Source organism: Bufo gargarizans, chromosome 8 (genome assembly GCF_014858855.1).
Source record: "Bufo gargarizans isolate SCDJY-AF-19 chromosome 8, ASM1485885v1, whole genome shotgun sequence".
Classification (NCBI taxonomy): domain Eukaryota; kingdom Metazoa; phylum Chordata; class Amphibia; order Anura; family Bufonidae; genus Bufo; species Bufo gargarizans.
Window position 1 is genome coordinate 191,934,582 of NC_058087.1, and position 19,888 is coordinate 191,954,469.

The 19,888-nt window shown below is 44.0% G+C and overlaps 1 protein-coding gene across 3 annotated transcripts; it reads right to left on the reverse strand.

Annotated features, from left to right (window-relative positions):
- Positions 1–621: 621 nt before the first annotated feature.
- Positions 622–18,692, reverse strand: LOC122945704 (tyrosine-protein phosphatase non-receptor type substrate 1-like). 3 transcript variants are annotated; one of them, XM_044304861.1, is made up of 8 exons: positions 18,575–18,692; positions 16,936–17,262; positions 16,319–16,618; positions 15,132–15,242; positions 3,767–4,149; positions 3,294–3,414; positions 1,093–1,130; positions 622–719 (listed from the first exon to the last, which is right to left on the reverse strand). In XM_044304861.1, the coding sequence occupies exons 1-8, from the start codon at positions 18,660–18,662 to the stop codon at positions 657–659; spliced, it is 1,431 nt and encodes a 476-aa protein (XP_044160796.1). In that variant the 5' UTR covers positions 18,663–18,692; the 3' UTR covers positions 622–656. The 3 variants fall into 3 exon arrangements, with proteins under 3 accessions (XP_044160796.1, XP_044160795.1, XP_044160794.1); XM_044304860.1 differs by having other exon boundaries at positions 626–1,130; positions 15,132–15,239; XM_044304859.1 differs by having other exon boundaries at positions 626–1,130.
- Positions 18,693–19,888: the final 1,196 nt, after the last annotated feature.

The following is a 19,888-nucleotide window of genomic DNA, read 5'->3' on the forward strand; positions in this document are numbered from 1 at the left end:
GACATCACACACACACTGGGAAGGGAGTTAACCCTTCCAGCACCAGAGAAGGGAAACACACATAAAGGGGAAGTGAACAAACTAAAATCACACTGTGGCGTTTGCCGCAGGCAACGACATGGGTGGCAGCCGTCCTGGGAGACAACCCGAAGGCCAGGACACTGCCACCACATGTACAACATACCAAACGTTGCCACGGGCAGCCACAGTGAAGGGAAGATGTCCGTGCGCACCAAACAACACAAAGTGCACACAGACATACAAACGTGCATACACACACGCACACAACTCCAAGGGAACCGCACACATCACTGTTGTCCGCAGCAACCGCACTTGAGGCAAACAACATCATGCCTCAAGCTGCGGTTGAAACAACTACCCAAACCGCGGGCAACTGTATACCGTGGCCGTGACAATAAGATGCTATATATGTGTCATCCACAGATTCCCCCCCCCCATCAGAGTGCCATCCAGAGATCCCCCATCACAGTGCCATCCAGAGACAGAGAGAGTATGTACACAGTGACTCCAGTGTTTACACCTATATAAACTGTAATGGTGCTGAGAAGAGGACACCTTTAATAACATATAATACACAAGTGAAGCTAAACATTAAGCGCTCTGCACTAGTATTAGGAGTCCGAGGAAATGATAATTTATAAATCCTCACACGGATTGTGAGGAAAGTCATTCTTCAGGTTTTGATGCGGCTCCTCCGCCTGCACAAAGATTAGAAAACCATCAGGTTTGGGGTCAGTGACATATTTTACTTTTGATTTGAAGGGTCTCCATGCTCTGGGTCAGCGAGTAGAGAACCCTTCAAGACACATCTACAGACTGATAATAGGAGAGGAGCAGGGAGGTTGTCTCCGTGTCTGCGGAGCGGTCACTCGTCCTGGAGGACCACCTGCTGTGCACTCCCCTCTCTCTGCTCCTTGTGATGCAATGCTAAGACCACCTGTGCCCCAGTCATGGTGACGTCCGTGGACCATGGGTGACGCAGCAGATGGAGGAAGTTGTCTCCGGATCCCCCTTTATAATTTCACTGTCAGCTGCGTATATAATATACATTATAGCCTCGCACAGACTTACCGCTGAGGTAATTTTGATGTCGGGTATCTGGAAATGTCCTGCAGGGAACAAAATAGAAAACCTGTGATAGTCACAGCGTATACCAACTGTATATACCTAGAGTATGGTACATGGGGTGGATTTGGGTTTGGCCGAGCCTTCTTCTCCATCCTCTTCCTTCAGTCCAATGTACATTCATGTTCCTGACCTGAGTACCTCCAGACTGTGAAGGTGAAGGGTGGCAGATACGGCACCATGAAGGGAGTGAAGCTGACAGATGAGCGGAGTGTGTAACACACTCCTCACCTTTTATCCTATTCTGTATAATAATCTAAACAGAAGTGAAAAATGTGAATAAATAGAAAAGATTCCCGCCTGTACTCCTTTTATCTGTAAGGCAACTGACTGCAGCAGGAGCCCTCCTCCACTGCTCTGTTTACAACCACTAGACTGCATACCGCTACAGTCGTGGCCCAAAGTTTTGAGAATTACATAAATATTGGAAATTGGAAAAGTTGCTGCTTAAGTTTTTATAATAGCAATTTGCATATACTCCAGAATGTTATGAAGAGCGATCAGATGAATTGCATAGTCCTTCTTTGCCATGAAAAGTAACTTAATCCCAAAAAAACCTTTTCACTGCATTTCATTGCTGTCATTAAAGGACCTTCTGAGATCATTTCAGTAATCGTCTTGTTAACTCAGGTGAGAATGTTGACGAGCACAAGGCTGGAGATCATTATGTCAGGCTGATTGGGGTAAAATGGCAGACTTGACCTGTTAAAAGGAGGGTAATGCTTGAAATCATTGTTCTTCCATTGTTAACCATGGTGACCTGCAAAGAAACGCGTGCAGCCATCATTGCGTTGCATAAATATGGCTTCACAGGCAAGGATATTGTGGCTACTAAGATTGCACCTCAATCAACAATTTATAGGATCATCAAGAACTTCAAGGAAAGAGGTTAAATTCTTGTTAAGAAGGCTTCAGGGCATCCAAGAAAGTCCAGCAAGAGCCAGGATCGTCTCCTAAAGAGGATTCAGCTGCGGGATCGGAGTGCCACCAGTGCAGCGCTTGCTCAGGAATGGCAGCAGGCAGGGGTGAGCGCATCTGCACGCACAGTGAGGCCAAGACTTTTGGAAGATGGCCTGGTGTCAAGAAGGGCAGCAAAGAAGCCACTTCTCTCCAAAAAACCCATCAGGGACAGATTGATCTTTTGCAGAAAATATGGTGAATGGACTGCTGAGGACTGGGGCAAAGTCATATTCTCTGATGAAGCCTCTCTCCGATTGTTTGGGGCATCAGGAAAAAGGCTTGTCCGGAGAAGAAAAGGTGAGCGCTACCATCAGTCCTGTGTCATGCCAACAGTAAAGCATCCTGAGACCATTCATGTGTGGGGTTGCTTCTCATCCAAGGGAGTGGGCTCACTCACAATTTTGCCCAAAAACACAGCCATGAATAAAGAATGGCACCAAAACACCCTCCAACAGCAACTTCTTCCAACAATCCAACAACAGTTTGGTGAAGAACAATGCATTTTCCAGCACGATGGAGCACCATGCCATAAGGCAAAAGTGATAACTAAGTGGCTCGGGGACCAAAACGTTGACATTTTGGGTCCATGGCCTGGAAACTCCCCAGATCTTAATCCCATTGAGAACTTGTGGTCAATCCTCAAGAGGCGGGTGGACAAACAAAAACCCACTAATTCTGACAAACTCCAAGAAGTGATTATGAAAGAATGGGTTGCTATCAGTCAGGAATTGGCCCAGAAGTTGATTGAGAGCATGCGCAGTCGGATTGCAGAGGTCCTGAAAAATGAAGGGCCAACGCTGCAAATACTGACTCTGCATAAATGTCATGAAATTGTCGATAAAAGCCTTTGAAACGTATGAAGTGCGAGTAATAATATTTCACTGCATCACAGAAACAACTGAAACAAAGATCTAAAGCAGTTTAGCAGCAAACTTTGTGAAAACTAATATTTGTGTCATTCTCAAACTTTTGGCCACGACCTGTACATTAGATTAATGTCCGGGGACTCCTGCCTCCTGATGGAGATAAGGATCAGTCAGTTGAATGTAAACATGCCCAATCCTTTTGCTCTCAGGGAGGTAATATCCCAACAGATGTATCAGGCAGCGGCTTATTCCGCATTGCAGATTGAGAACGCATGAACACTCAGCAAAGCCGAGCATGCATGTGTATGGTTATGTGCGTACCTGTGCCACGTCCACCCATGGGCCTGGACGTCTGGTATCCAGTAGGGCTGTCATTCTCTTGTAGGTTCCCAGCACTATGTCTCCGCCATCTGTTCTCATTTGTCCTCAAACCAGTATTGTCCTAAAAAAAAGAAATGATGCATTGTCCAAGAAGAACATCCCGCCCGGGGACAGCCTACAAATCCCGGTGCTGTAATAAGAGGGATCGGGGCCATTGTTGTACTGTATGCAGAGGTCTGGGGACGAGAAATTTCTATCAGGGCCTAGTCTGCTGCAATGGCCACAGATTTAAGCTCATGGAGATGGACCTGATGCTGAGACATGTTGTCTACAGAGAGGCATGTGCAGACTTGTGCCAACCTACAGGAACGCAGAGTCTCAATGGGCGACGAAAGCGAAACATACTTGACTTAAAGAGTCCCCTGTAGAACATACCTTATCTACAACATGGCTGATCAATGAGATCCACTTACAGGGTGGTCGGGATTGTTCTCCGACTCATTTATCAAGGAGAATGTGACCCTAAGAGATCGGACAGAACCCGGTGAGCGAGAGAAAAAGCCGCTCTGCTGAACACCTTGTTCCACCACATCTCTCAGAAATGGAGCCAATGGGTCTTCCACTGCAGGTGACGAAGAACCTGGATCTGGTGATGAAGGTCTTGAACATCCTGATCGTGGTGGCACTGGAGATGAAGGTCTTTCGTCTTGTGACATTCTTAAAGAATCTTTCTCTGTTGACGCAGATATTTCTTCTTCTGTAGATCGGCAAGACATTTGGCTGCATCGTGAATGTCTGTTCTGTGGAGGACGGGGTGCTTCATCATCATCATCATCATCGTCCTCTGGTCTACAAACTGTGTACAGTAAGAACAAAGATCACAGAAAAATACATCAGCGAAGGAAATCCTTATGTAATCATGAGCTTGTGGTGCAAGTCTACGGCACAGTGTCCGATCTATGTATCGCATCACATGCTATAGGATTAGCTACGTCAGTGCTGTATCCCATATCACAGGCTTAGATACACAAACTCATCAGAAAGTATCAAGACAGGTTTGATATATAGACTAGGCAGACAATATGATAGCTTTAGAGACAGCAGACAGTATCACATATCACAGGATTAGATACACAGCTCAGCAGACAGTATCACACAGGATAGGATTAGATACACAGCTCAGCAGACAGTATCACACAGGAGAGGATTAGATACACAGCTCAGCAGACAGTATCACACAGGATAGCATTAGATACACAGCTCAGCAGACAGTATCACACAGGATGGGATTAGATACACCGCTCAGCAGACTGTATCACACAGGACAGGATTAGATACACAGCTCAGCAGACAGTATCACACAGGATGGGATTAGATACACAGCTCAGCAGGCAGTATCACACAGGAGAGGATTAGATACACAGCTCAGCAGACAGTATCACACAGGATAGGATTAGATACACAGCTCAGCAGACAGTATCACACAGGATAGGATTAGATACACAGCTCAGCAGACAGTATCACACAGGAGAGGATTAGATACACAGCTCAGCAGACAGTATCACATAGGATAGGATTAGATACACAGCTCAGCAGACAGTATCACACAGGAGAGGATTAGATACACAGCTCAGCAGACAGTATCACACAGGAGAGGATTAGATACACAGCTCAGCAGACAGTATCACACAGGATAGGATTAGATACACAGCTCAGCAGACAGTATCACACAGGATAGGATTAGATACACAGCTCAGCAGACAGTATCACACAGGATAGGATTAGATACACAGCTCAGCAGAATGTATCACACAGGATAGGATTAGATACACAGCTCAGCAGACAGTATCACACAGGATAGGATTAGATACACAGCTCAGCAGACAGTATCACACAGGATAGGATTAGATACACAGCTCAGCAGACAGTATCACACAGGATAGGATTAGATACACAGCTCAGCAGACAGTATCACACAGGAGAGGATTAGATACACAGCTCAGCAGACAGTATCACACAGGATAGGATTAGATACACAGCTCAGCAGACAGTATCACACAGGATAGGATTAGATACACAGCTCAGCAGACAGTATCACACAGGATAGGATTAGATACACAGCTCAGCAGACAGTATCACACAGGATAGGATTAGATACACAGCTCAGCAGACAGTATCACACAGGATAGGATTAGATACACAGCTCAGCAGACAGTATCACACAGGATAGGATTAGATACACAGCTCAGCAGACAGTATCACACAGGATAGGATTAGATACACAGCTCAGCAGACAGTATCACACAGGATAGGATTAGATACACAGCTCAGCAGACAGTATCACACAGGATGGATTAGATACACAGCTCAGCAGACAGTATCACACAGGATAGGATTAGATACACAGCTCAGCAGACAGTATCACACAGGATAGGATTAGATACACAGCTCAGCAGACAGTATCACACAGGATAGGATTAGATACACAGCTCAGCAGACAGTATCACACAGGATAGGATTAGATACACAGCTCAGCAGACAGTATCACACAGGATAGGATTAGATACACAGCTCAGCAGACAGTATCACACAGGAGAGGATTAGATACACAGCTCAGCAGACAGTATCACACAGGATAGGATTAGATACACAGCTCAGCAGACAGTATCACACAGGATAGGATTAGATACACAGCTCAGCAGACAGTATCACACAGGATAGGATTAGATACACAGCTCAGCAGACAGTATCACACAGGAGAGGATTAGATACACAGCTCAGCAGACAGTATCACACAGGAGAGGATTAGATACACAGCTCAGCAGACAGTATCACACAGGAGAGGATTAGATACACAGCTCAGCAGACAGTATCACACAGGAGAGGATTAGATACACAGCTCAGCAGACAGTATCACACAGGAGAGGATTAGATACACAGCTCAGCAGACAGTATCACACAGGATAGGATTAGATACACAGCTCAGCAGACAGTATCACACAGGAGAGGATTAGATACACAGCTCAGCAGACAGTATCACACAGGAGAGGATTAGATACACAGCTCAGCAGACAGTATCACACAGGATAGGATTAGATACACAGCTCAGCAGACAGTATCACACAGGAGAGGATTAGATACACAGCTCAGCAGACAGTATCACACAGGATAGGATTAGATACACAGCTCAGCAGACAGTATCACACAGGATAGGATTAGATACACAGCTCAGCAGACAGTATCACACAGGATAGGATTAGATACACAGCTCACATCACATTTATCACACAGATGGAGTAATTACTCTCAGCACAGGTATCACACAGGAGGGATTAGATACACAGCTCAGCAGACAGTATCACACAGGATAGGATTAGATACACAGCTCAGCAGACAGTATCACACAGGAGAGGGATTAGATACACAGCTCAGCAGACAGTATCACACAGGATGAGGATTAGATACACAGCTCAGCAGACAGTATCACACAGGATAGGATTAGATACACAGCTCAGCAGACAGTATCACACAGGATAGGATTAGATACACAGCTCAGCAGACAGTATCACACAGGATGGGATTAGATACACAGCTCAGCAGACAGTATCACACAGGATAGGATTAGATACACAGCTCAGCAGGACAGTATCACACAGGATAGGATTAGATACACAGCTCAGCAGACAGTATCACACAGGATAGGATTAGATACACAGCTCAGCAGACAGTATCACACAGGAGAGGATTAGATACACAGCTCAGCAGACAGTATCACACAGGATAGGATTAGATACACAGCTCAGCAGACAGTATCACACAGGATAGGATTAGATACACAGCTCAGCAGACAGTATCACACAGGAGAGGATTAGATACACAGCTCAGCAGACAGTATCACACTGATAGGATTAGATACACAGCTCAGCAGACAGTATCACACAGGATAGGATTAGATACACAGCTCAGCAGACAGTATCAACACAGGATAGGATTAGATACACAGCTCAGCAGACAGTATCACACAGGATAGGATTAGATACACAGCTCAGCAGACAGTATCACACAGGATAGGATTAGATACACAGCTCAGCAGACATGTATCACACAGGATAGTATTAGATACACAGCTCAGCAGACAGTATCACACAGAGAGGATTAGATACACAGCTCAGCAGACAGTATCACACAGGATAGGATTAGATACACAGCTCAGCAGACAGTATCACACAGGATAGGATTAGATACACAGCTCAGCAGACAGTATCACACAGGATAGGATTAGATACACAGCTCAGCAGACAGTATCACACAGGATAGGATTAGATACACAGCTCAGCAGACAGTATCACACAGGATAGGATTAGATACCCAGCTCAGCAGACAGTATCACACAGGATAGGATTAGATACACAGCTCAGCAGACAGTATCACACAGGAGAGGATTAGATACACAGCTCAGCAGACAGTATCACACAGGATAGGATTAGATACACAGCTCAGCAGACAGTATCACACAGGATAGGATAGATACACAGCTCAGCAGACAGTATCACACAGGAGAGGATTAGATACACAGCTCAGCAGACAGTATCACACAGGATGAGGATTAGATACACAGCTCAGCAGACTGTATCACACAGGATAGGATTAGATACACAGCTCAGCAGACAGTATCACACATGATAGGATTAGATACACAGCTCAGCAGATAGTATCACACAGGATAGGATTAGATACATAGCTCAGCAGACAGTATCACACAGGAGAGGATTAGATACACAGCTCAGCAGACAGTATCACACAGGATAGGATTAGATACACAGCTCAGCAGACAGTATCACACAGGAGAGGATTAGATACACAGCTCAGCAGACAGTATCACACAGGAGAGGATTAGATACACAGCTCAGCAGACAGTATCACACAGGATAGGATTAGATACACAGCTCAGCAGACAGTATCACACAGGATAGGATTAGATACACAGCTCAGCAGACAGTATCACACAGGACAGGATTAGATACACAGCTCAGCAGACAGTATCACACAGGATAGGATTAGATACACAGCTCAGCAGACAGTATCACACAGGAGAGGATTAGATACACAGCTCAGCAGACAGTATCACACAGGATAGGATTAGATACACAGCTCAGCAGACAGTATCACACAGGATAGGATTAGATACACAGCTCAGCAGACAGTATCACACAGGATAGGATTAGATACACAGCTCAGCAGACAGTATCACACAGGATAGGATTAGATACACAGCTCAGCAGACAGTATCACACAGGATAGGATTAGATACACAGCTCAGCAGACAGTATCACACAGGATAGGATTAGATACACAGCTCAGCAGACAGTATCACACAGGATAGGATTAGATACACAGCTCAGCAGACAGTATCACACAGGATAGGATTAGATACACAGCTCAGCAGACAGTATCACACAGGAGAGGATTAGATACACAGCTCGCAGACAGTATCACACAGGATAGGATTAGATACACAGCTCAGCAGACAGTATCACACAGGATAGGATTAGATACACAGCTCAGCAGACAGTATCACACAGGATAGGATTAGATACACAGCTCAGCAGACAGTATCACACAGGATAGGATTAGATACACAGCTCAGCAGACAGTATCACACAGGATAGGATTAGATACACAGCTCAGCAGACAGTATCACACAGGATAGGATTAGATACACAGCTCAGCAGACAGTATCACACAGGATAGGATTAGATACACAGCTCAGCAGACAGTATCACACAGGCAGGATTAGATACACAGCTCAGCAGACAGTATCACACAGGATAGGATTAGATACACAGCTCAGCAGACAGTATCACACAGGATAGGATTAGATACACAGCTCAGCAGACAGTATCACACAGGATAGGATTAGATACACAGCTCAGCAGACAGTATCACACAGGATAGGATTAGATACACAGCTCAGCAGACGTATCACACAGGACAGGATTAGATACACAGCTCAGCAGACAGTATCACACAGGATAGGATTAGATACACAGCTCAGCAGACAGTATCACACAGGATAGGATTAGATACACAGCTCAGCAGGCAGTATCACACAGGATAGGATTAGATACACAGCTCAGCAGGACAGTATCACACAGGATAGGATTAGATACACAGCTCAGCAGGCAGTATCACACAGGATAGGATTAGATACACAGCTCAGCAGACAGTATCACACAGGATAGGATTAGATACACAGCTCAGCAGACAGTATCACACAGGATAGGATTAGATACACAGCTCAGCAGACAGTATCACACAGGATAGGATTAGATACACAGCTCAGCAGACAGTATCACACAGGATAGGATTAGATACACAGCTCAGCAGACAGTATCACACAGGATAGGATTAGATACACAGCTCAGCAGACAGTATCACACAGGATAGGATTAGGATACACAGCTCAGCAGACAGTATCACACAGGATAGGATTAGATACACAGCTCAGCAGACAGTATCACACAGGAGAGGATTAGATACACAGCTCAGCAGACAGTATCACACAGGATAGGATTAGATACACAGCTCAGCAGACAGTATCACACAGGATAGGATTAGATACACAGCTCAGCAGACAGTATCACACAGGATAGGATTAGATACACAGCTCAGCAGACAGTATCACACAGGATAGGATTAGATACACAGCTCAGCAGACAGTATCACACAGGATAGGATTAGATACACAGCTCAGCAGACAGTATCACACAGGATAGGATTAGATACACAGCTCAGCAGACAGTATCACACAGGATAGGATTAGATACACAGCTCAGCAGACAGTATCACACAGGATAGGATTAGATACACAGCTCAGCAGACAGTATCACACAGGATAGGATTAGATACACAGCTCAGCAGACAGTATCACACAGGATAGGATTAGATACACAGCTCAGCAGACAGTATCACACAGGATAGGATTAGATACACAGCTCAGCAGACAGTATCACACAGGATAGGATTAGATACACAGCTCAGCAGACAGTATCACACAGGATAGGATTAGATACACAGCTCAGCAGACAGTATCACACAGGATAGGATTAGATACACAAGCTCAGCAGACAGTATCACACAGGATAGGATTAGATACACAGCTCAGCAGACAGTATCACACAGGGCAGGATTAGATACACAGCTCAGCAGGACAGTATCACACAGGATAGGATTAGATACACAGCTCAGCAGACAGTATCACACAGGATAGGATTAGATACACAGCTCAGCAGACAGTACACAGGATAGGATTAGATACACAGCTCAGCAGACTAGTATCACACAGGATCAGGATTAGATACACAGCTCAGCAGGACAGTATCACACAGGATAGATTAGATACACAGCTCAGCAGACAGTATCACACAGGATAGGATTAGATACACAGCTCAGCAGACAGTATCACACAGGAGAGGATTAGATACACAGCTCAGCAGACAGGATCACACAGGATAGGATTAGATACACAGCTCAGCAGACAGTATCACACAGGATAGGATTAGATACACAGCTCAGCAGACAGTATCACACAGGAAGGATTAGATACACAGCTCAGCAGACAGTATCACACAGGATAGGATTAGATACACAGCTCAGCAGACAGTATCACACAGGATAGGATTAGATACACAGCTCAGCAGACAGTATCACACAGGATAGGATTAGATACACAGCTCAGCAGACAGTATCACACAGGATAGGATTAGATACACAGCTCAGCAGACAGTATCACACAGGATAGGATTAGATACACAGCTCAGCAGACAGTATCACACAGGATAGGATTAGATACACAGCTCAGCAGACAGTATCACACAGGATAGGATTAGATACACAGCTCAGCAGACAGTATCACACAGGATAGGATTAGATACACAGCTCAGCAGACAGTATCACACAGGATAGGATTAGATACACAGCTCAGCAGACAGTATCACACAGGATAGGATTAGATACACAGCTCAGCAGACAGTATCACACAGGATAGGATTAGATACACAGCTCAGCAGACAGTATCACACAGGATAGGATTAGATACACAGCTCAGCAGACAGTATCACACAGGATAGGATTAGATACACAGCTCAGCAGACAGTATCACACAGGATAGGATTAGATACACAGCTCAGCAGACAGTATCACACAGGATAGGATTAGATACACAGCTCAGCAGACAGTATCACACAGGATAGGATTAGATACACAGCTCAGCAGGACAGTATCACACAGGATAGGATTAGATACACAGCTCAGCAGACAGTATCACACAGGATAGGATTAGATACACAGCTCAGCAGACAGTATCACACAGGATAGGATTAGATACACAGCTCAGCAGACAGTATCACACAGGATAGGATTAGATACACAGCTCAGCAGACAGTATCACACAGGATAGGATTAGATACACAGCTCAGCAGACAGTATCACACAGGATAGGATTAGATACACAGCTCAGCAGACAGTATCACACAGGATAGGATTAGATACACAGCTCAGCAGACAGTATCACACAGGATAGGATTAGATACACAGCTCAGCAGACAGTATCACACAGGATAGGATTAGATACACAGCTCAGCAGACAGTATCACACAGGATAGGATTAGATACACAGCTCAGCAGACAGTATCACACAGGATAGGATTAGATACACAGCTCAGCAGACAGTATCACACAGGATAGGATTAGATACACAGCTCAGCAGACAGTATCACACAGGATAGGATTAGATACACAGCTCAGCAGACAGTATCACACAGGACTAGGATTAGATACACAGCTCAGCAGACAGTATCACACAGGATAGGATTAGATACACAGCTCAGCAGACAGTATCACACAGGATAGGATTAGATACACAGCTCAGCAGACAGTATCACACAGGATAAGGATTAGATACACAGCTCAGCAGACAGTATCACACAGGATAGGATTAGATACACAGCTCAGCAGACAGTATCACACAGGATAGGATTAGATACACAGCTCAGCAGACAGTATCACACAGGATAGGATTAGATACACAGCTCAGCAGACAGTATCACACAGGATAGGATTAGATACACAGCTCAGCAGACAGTATCACACAGGATAGGATTAGATACACAGCTCAGCAGACAGTATCACACAGGATAGGATTAGATACACAGCTCAGCAGACAGTATCACACAGGATAGGATTAGATACACAGCTCAGCAGACATGTATCACACAGGATAGGATTAGATACACAGCTCAGCAGACAGTATCACACAGGATAGGATTAGATACACAGCTCAGCAGACAGTATCACACAGGATAGGATTAGATACACAGCTCAGCAGACAGTATCACACAGGATAGGATTAGATACACAGCTCAGCAGACAGTATCACACAGGATAGGATTAGATACACAGCTCAGCAGACAGTATCACACAGGATAGGATTAGATACACAGCTCAGCAGACAGTATCACACAGGATAGGATTAGATACACAGCTCAGCAGACAGTATCACACAGGAGCAGGATTAGATACACAGCTCAGCAGACAGTATCACACAGGATAGGATTAGATACACAGCTCAGCAGACAGTATCACACAGGATAGGATTAGATACACAGCTCAGCAGACAGTATCACACAGGATAGGATTAGATACACAGCTCAGCAGACAGTATCACACAGGATAGGATTAGATACACAGCTCAGCAGACAGTATCCCACAGGATAGGATTAGATACACAGCTCAGCAGACAGTATCACACAGGATAGGATTAGATACACAGCCTCAGCAGACAGTATCACACAGGATAGGATTAGATACACAGCTCAGCAGACAGTATCACACAGGATAGGATTAGATACACCGCTCAGCAGACAGTATCACACAGGATAGGATTAGATACACAGCTCAGCAGACAGTATCACACAGGATAGGATTAGATACACAGCTCAGCAGACAGTATCACCACAGGATAGGATTAGATACACAGCTCAGCAGACCAGTATCACACAGGGATAGGATTAGATACACAGCTCAGCAGACAGTATCACACAGGATAGGATTAGATACACAGCTCAGCAGACAGTATCACACAGGATAGGATTAGATACACAGCTCAGCAGACAGTATCACACAGGATAGGATTAGATACACAGCTCAGCAGACTGTATCACACAGGATAGGATTAGATACACAGCTCAGCAGACAGTATCACACAGGATAGGATTAGATACACAGCTCAGCAGACAGTATCACACAGGAGAGGATTAGATACACAGCTCAGCAGACAGTAGATACACAGCTCAGCAGACAGTATCACACAGGATAGGATTAGATACACAGCTCAGCAGACAGTATCACACAGGATAGGATTAGATACACAGCTCAGCAGACAGTATCACACAGGATAGGATTAGATACACAGCTCAGCAGACAGTATCACACAGGATAGGATTAGATACACAGCTCAGCAGACAGTATCACACAGGACAGGATTAGATACACAGCTCAGCAGACAGTATCACACAGGATAGGATTAGATACACAGCTCAGCAGACAGTATCACACAGGATAGGATTAGATACACAGCTCAGCAGACAGTATCACACAGGACAGGATTAGATACACAGCTCAGCAGACAGTATCACACAGGACAGGATTAGATACACAGCTCAGCAGGCAGTATCACACAGGACAGGATTAGATACACAGCTCAGCAGACAGTATCACACAGGATAGGATTAGATACACAGCTCAGCAGACAGTATCACACAGGATAGGATTAGATACACAGCTCAGCAGACAGTATCACACAGGATAGGATTAGATACACAGCTCAGCAGACAGTATCACACAGGATAGGATTAGATACACAGCTCAGCAGACAGTATCACACAGGATAGGATTAGATACACAGCTCAGCAGACAGTATCACACAGGATAGGATTAGATACACAGCTCAGCAGACAGTATCACACAGGATAGGATTAGATACACAGCTCAGCAGACAGTATCACACAGGACAGGATTAGATACACAGCTCAGCAGACAGTATCACACAGGATAGGATTAGATACACAGCTCAGCAGACAGTATCACACAGGAGAGGATTAGATACACAGCTCAGCAGACAGTATCACACAGGATAGGATTAGATACACAGCTCAGCAGACAGTATCACACAGGATAGGATTAGATACACAGCTCAGCAGACAGTATCACACAGGATAGGATTAGATACACAGCTCAGCAGACAGTATCACACAGGATAGGATTAGATACACAGCTCAGCAGACAGTATCACACAGGATAGGATTAGATACACAGCTCAGCAGACAGTATCACACAAGATAGGATTAGATACACAGCTCAGCAGACTGTATCACACAGGATAGGATTAGATACACAACTCAGCAGACAGTATCACACATGATAAGATTAGATACACAGCTCAGCAGACAGTATCACACAGGATAGGATTAGATACACAGCTCAGCAGACAGTATCACACATGATAAGATTAGATACACAGCTCAGCAGACAGTATCACACAGGATAGGATTAGATACACAGCTCAGCAGACAGTATCACACAGGATAGGATTAGATACACAGCTCAGCAGACAGTATCACACATGATAAGATTAGATACACAGCTCAGCAGACAGTATCACACAGGATAGGATTAGATACACAGCTCAGCAGACAGTATCACACAGGATAAGATTAGATACACAAACTCAGTAGAGGACTATAAGACATGATTTCTTTAGGACAGACTTGAGCTCCTCACCTGGCGTCCTCCATATCCAGCATGTCACCAGTGCGGCCACCAGGAAGACAGCGCTTGGGACCCCAATGAGTAGACTTTGGATGGAGACACAAGACAAGTCCAGAGACCCTTCTGAGAGAAGAACGACTGTCAGTTCTTGGGGTGCAGTATATTGTGTCATAGACTCTGGTGGTGTAAGGTCTAGAACTTTCTACCTTATAGTGGAGGAAGCTTCATGACATACCACCAGAGTCCTGCCGTCACCAGTGAGGAGCAATGGTTACTGGTTATAGAGTGGCTGCTGCAAATCAGTCATTTTTTATGTAAGGTACAGGACGGACGGTGACAATGTTCAATCTTTGAGTCATGAGGCAAAGACGAGCTCTACAGGACACTGCGGATGGACGCAATCTATTGTTCTCTGTTATCTGTCACTTCAGGCTGGGGAGCTGGGGAATGTAGTGTCCTTCAATGGGATGAGTGATAGGAAGTGTAGAGGCCTCCCTGTCCATCGCTTTACATGTCTCCAGTGCGGAGAGCCTCCAGAGACTTCTACATCCATGTGTGAGACATATGACTCAGCCGCTCCTCTTATACCAAGCTCACCCCACCGCCCACTAAACATGTAATAAGATATATATATATAACCAAGAATGTCTAAAAAATGCTGCATTATGTGCATGATATGTCAATGTGTGCAGTTTGCGCAGTATCGCCATCTACAGGCGGGGTGTGGTGCTGTATAAGTGTGGATGTTGTTTATGGGTAGGAGTGGGACTTCCCTTTGAGGGACAACAAAGGTGTGGACAAGCAGACGGCAAAGTATAATAGTATTCACCGCTAATCCTCCCCATGCCACTAAGCATTAGTAATATAACCCGTAAACCTATGTCGCTATGAACATTATATCTAGTTTATAACCTACCTATCAATACCATAAAATTACAAGGGATGATTTATTTCTAGACCAACAGGAAATCATTTATTGACTTCTGCACTGCCAGGGAAGATATTTACTAACCCCCAGACGACCACAGGACATTCTGTAACTGTAGACAGCCAGCAATATCATGTATTAAGACCTAGACCACCCGGAAAAAAAAATACCTTACAAGCAGTGATGCCACCGAAGACAAGCCCCAATGAAATGGGCTACCAACCTATTACCTTACTGACTGTCTGAATACAATGTCATCTTATTTACTCACCTCTCAGTGTCAGCCGGTAAGTTTCCAGGAGAGGATACTGCATGGACGGGTGAGTGACCTTACAGGTAATAGTCTCATTCCAGTTGTCATCGGTGGGGATTATGACCACTGTGCTGTTCACACTGTACGTGCCATCCTCCTGTCTATGAGGCTTGTATGTTACATACGTGTCTATGGCCTCAGCCCCACAGAGCCAGGTGATGGTGATGTCCAAGGGGTAAAATCCGGTGATGGAGCAATGCAGCATGTTCTCTTCATCTCTACTCACAGATTTAGCAACTACTTTCACTGATGGACGAGCTAAAATTGGGAGAAGAAAGTCACAACTTCCAGATCCATAAACTGATTTCCCTAATATTTTGAAGATCACCACCAGCATAAAGGAGACCCTTCCTCCACCACCAAATGAGTCCTTAAGTCATCCTCTCTTGTAAGTTCTCAAAACTTCTATTTATTTCAGCAAATTCTAGGTTATAGCTGGTTTTGTTACGCTGGATGACAACCAATATGACCCTCCATTCAGTTCTAAGGTTATCACTAAGCTTTCCGAAAGTTAAGTATCAAATCTTAATAAAATTTCAACCACTACTGTTCACATGAATGTGCAAGCTCTTTACCTTGTACGTCCAGAGTAATCTCCTTCATCTTGGACTGAGGGCTGTATACGACCAGACACTTATATACACCTTTGTCTGAAATCTTCACCTTTGATATTCTCAGAGATGCATCCCCCATAAGAGCAGCCTGGAGGTCCATGGACAGTCCCGGCCGAGAAACGTTTAGCACGTTGTCATACGTTAGAACCTGTTTACCTATGAAAAACCAATGTATGGCTAGAAATTTTGTGTCTACAGGAAGCTGGTCCACATTAAAGGTGCACCTGAGGATGACGTCAGATCCTATCAGAACCTGGTAGGTTTTTGGGCCGGACAAGTCGAAAGCTCCTACAATGGGAGAGCAAAAACCAGTGAATAAATGTACAGATAATGTGTCGCTATGATATGGACAACCTCCCATTTCTACACTTTTCTGGTTCCTACTGCTCTCAAATAAACCTGGTCTTAGGGTACCGCAATGGGGTAAACGATGAGGCTAACATTGTTATCATAGAACTGGGCACAAACAACTTAATTCTTTAAAGGGCAGATCATTGTGGATCAGTCCTTCATTTCTGTAGCTCTTTTTGCTTAGGCAGGGTGCTGGATCTCCTTAAAGAGACCAGTCCTATATGGAAACTTACTGGAAATACTCCATTGTATGGAGACTTATTGGCAATGCTCCATGGGGAAAAAAAATATATCCATCTGTAGATATAAAGTGGTTCCAGTAAGTCCCCGGGGCAGACTGGCAATATAACTTCCCGGTGGGCCGATGCCCAGGTGGCCACCTCAGCCTTCCTCATGGCTGCTCGCTGGGTACATAAAGATCTGATGCTCTGAGTATTAATTTTGGAGCATTACATACTTATGCAACTGACTGGCTGCACTATGTTGTCAGATTCTGTTGAGGCAGGACTTTTTACTGCACTATGGTATTTGGTTCTGCTGTGGTGGTATTTTGTGCTACACTGTGGTATTTGGTTCTGCTGTGGCGGTATTTTGTGCTACACTGTGGTATTTGGTTCTGCTGTGGCGGTATTTTGTGCTACACTGTGGTATTTGGTTCTGCTGTGGCGGTATTTTGTGCTGCACTACGGTCTTGCTGGCCCCACCTGCCTACTTGTGTTGGCCCACTTTCTATCAATTTGGACCTGCCTACAACACAGGGCAACTTTTAAGTTTTTCTCCAGGGCTACTTTAAGTTCCCAGTCCACTCCAGTAAGTCTCCATACAGGACTGGTCTCTTTAAGTAGACCTAGCACCCTGCCTAAGTCTCATTCAAGGTATTTCACCCTGGCAGCTGGAATCCTACTCTGTACTGACGATGGGCAAGCTCCCCAAAACAGCTGTCTACAGATGAATATTTAGCTTGGCTTTATTCCATTGTCAAATCCCAAGGCTTGTTAAAAAAAATAATCAGATTTTGATATGGAGCCACATTCACAAGCTGGCTCTAGTGAGATGCTTCTCTTCCCCTGGAGATACCTCTTTGTATACTCTAGAATTTTTAGAAATACAGCTATGAGAATCCCCTTAGACACACATAAACATAGGGGACAACAATGGGGTAAATGTGGACTAACTGAAAGCTAGAGTGACTCTTCTGCTCTCAGAGATCAGGATCCCTCCCTGTGCAATGATCATAATGGACACTCACCTGTCTCCTGGTGAATGGACCATACAAGCAGTGCCAGGAAAATACTATTAAGGAGTTTCATGTCGCCAGGCATCGATGTACTGCACATCAATTTCCCAATCCCTTTCAATACGGCAGCTCAAGCAATATTACGGCAGAAAGTAGAAATGTCAGGACTTAATAAACCAGAATAATGGGAATTTCCTATGTAAATCATCACATAATAATAACCACATATTATAATATTTAATCACATAATTATCACATATAATCACATCATTATACCTATAACTCTTAGGACGATACAAACAACACCCATGAAAAGTACCTGACAAATCATCTAGCCCATACAGTAAATAGGCGGATACACCGACAAGAACATGCAGAAACGCCCAATGCCTGTGTCTGTAGTTTTATGCTGCTTTTTTAAATGCATTTCAGCTCATTCAAAGCCTCTCACGCAAAGTAGGGGCTGACCATAATATGGACGGTACTAAAATAGATATAACACAACATGGGGAGCAAAGTCATATGTACAAACTCTTCTACCAGTACTGTGTCACATTTTTATCCATTTGGGAACAATTATACTAGTTATATTCTTGTACATAGGAGCAGTATTATAGTAGTTATATTCTTGTACATAGGAGGCAGTATTATAGTAGTTATATTCTTGTACATAGGAGCAGTATTATAGTAGTTATATTCTTGTACATAGGAGCAGTATTATAGAAGTTATATTCTTGTACATAGGAGCAGTATTATAGTAGTTATATTCTTGTACATAGGAGGCAGTATTATAGTAGTTATATTCTTGTACATAGGAGCAGTATTATAGTAGTTATATTCTTGTACATAGGAGGCAGTATTATAGTAGTTATATTCTTGTACATAGGAGCAGTATTATAGTAGTTATATTCTTGTACATAGGAGCAGTATTATAGTAGTTATATTCTTGTACATAGGAGCAGTATTATAGTAGTTATATTCTTGTACATAGGAGCAGTATTATACTAGTTATATTCTTGTACATAGGAGGCAGTATTATAGTAGTTATATTCTTGTACATAGGAGCAGTATTATAGAAGTTATATTCTTGTACATAGGAGGCAGTATTATAGTAGTTATATTCTTGTACATAGGAGCAGTATTATAGTAGTTATATTCTTGTACATAGGAGCAGTATTATACTAGTTATATTCTTGTACATAGGAGGCAGTATTATAGTAGTTATATTCTTGTACATAGGAGCAGTATTATAGAAGTTATATTCTTGTACATAGGAGCAGTATTATAGTAGTTATATTCTTGTACATAGGAGGCAGTATTATAGTA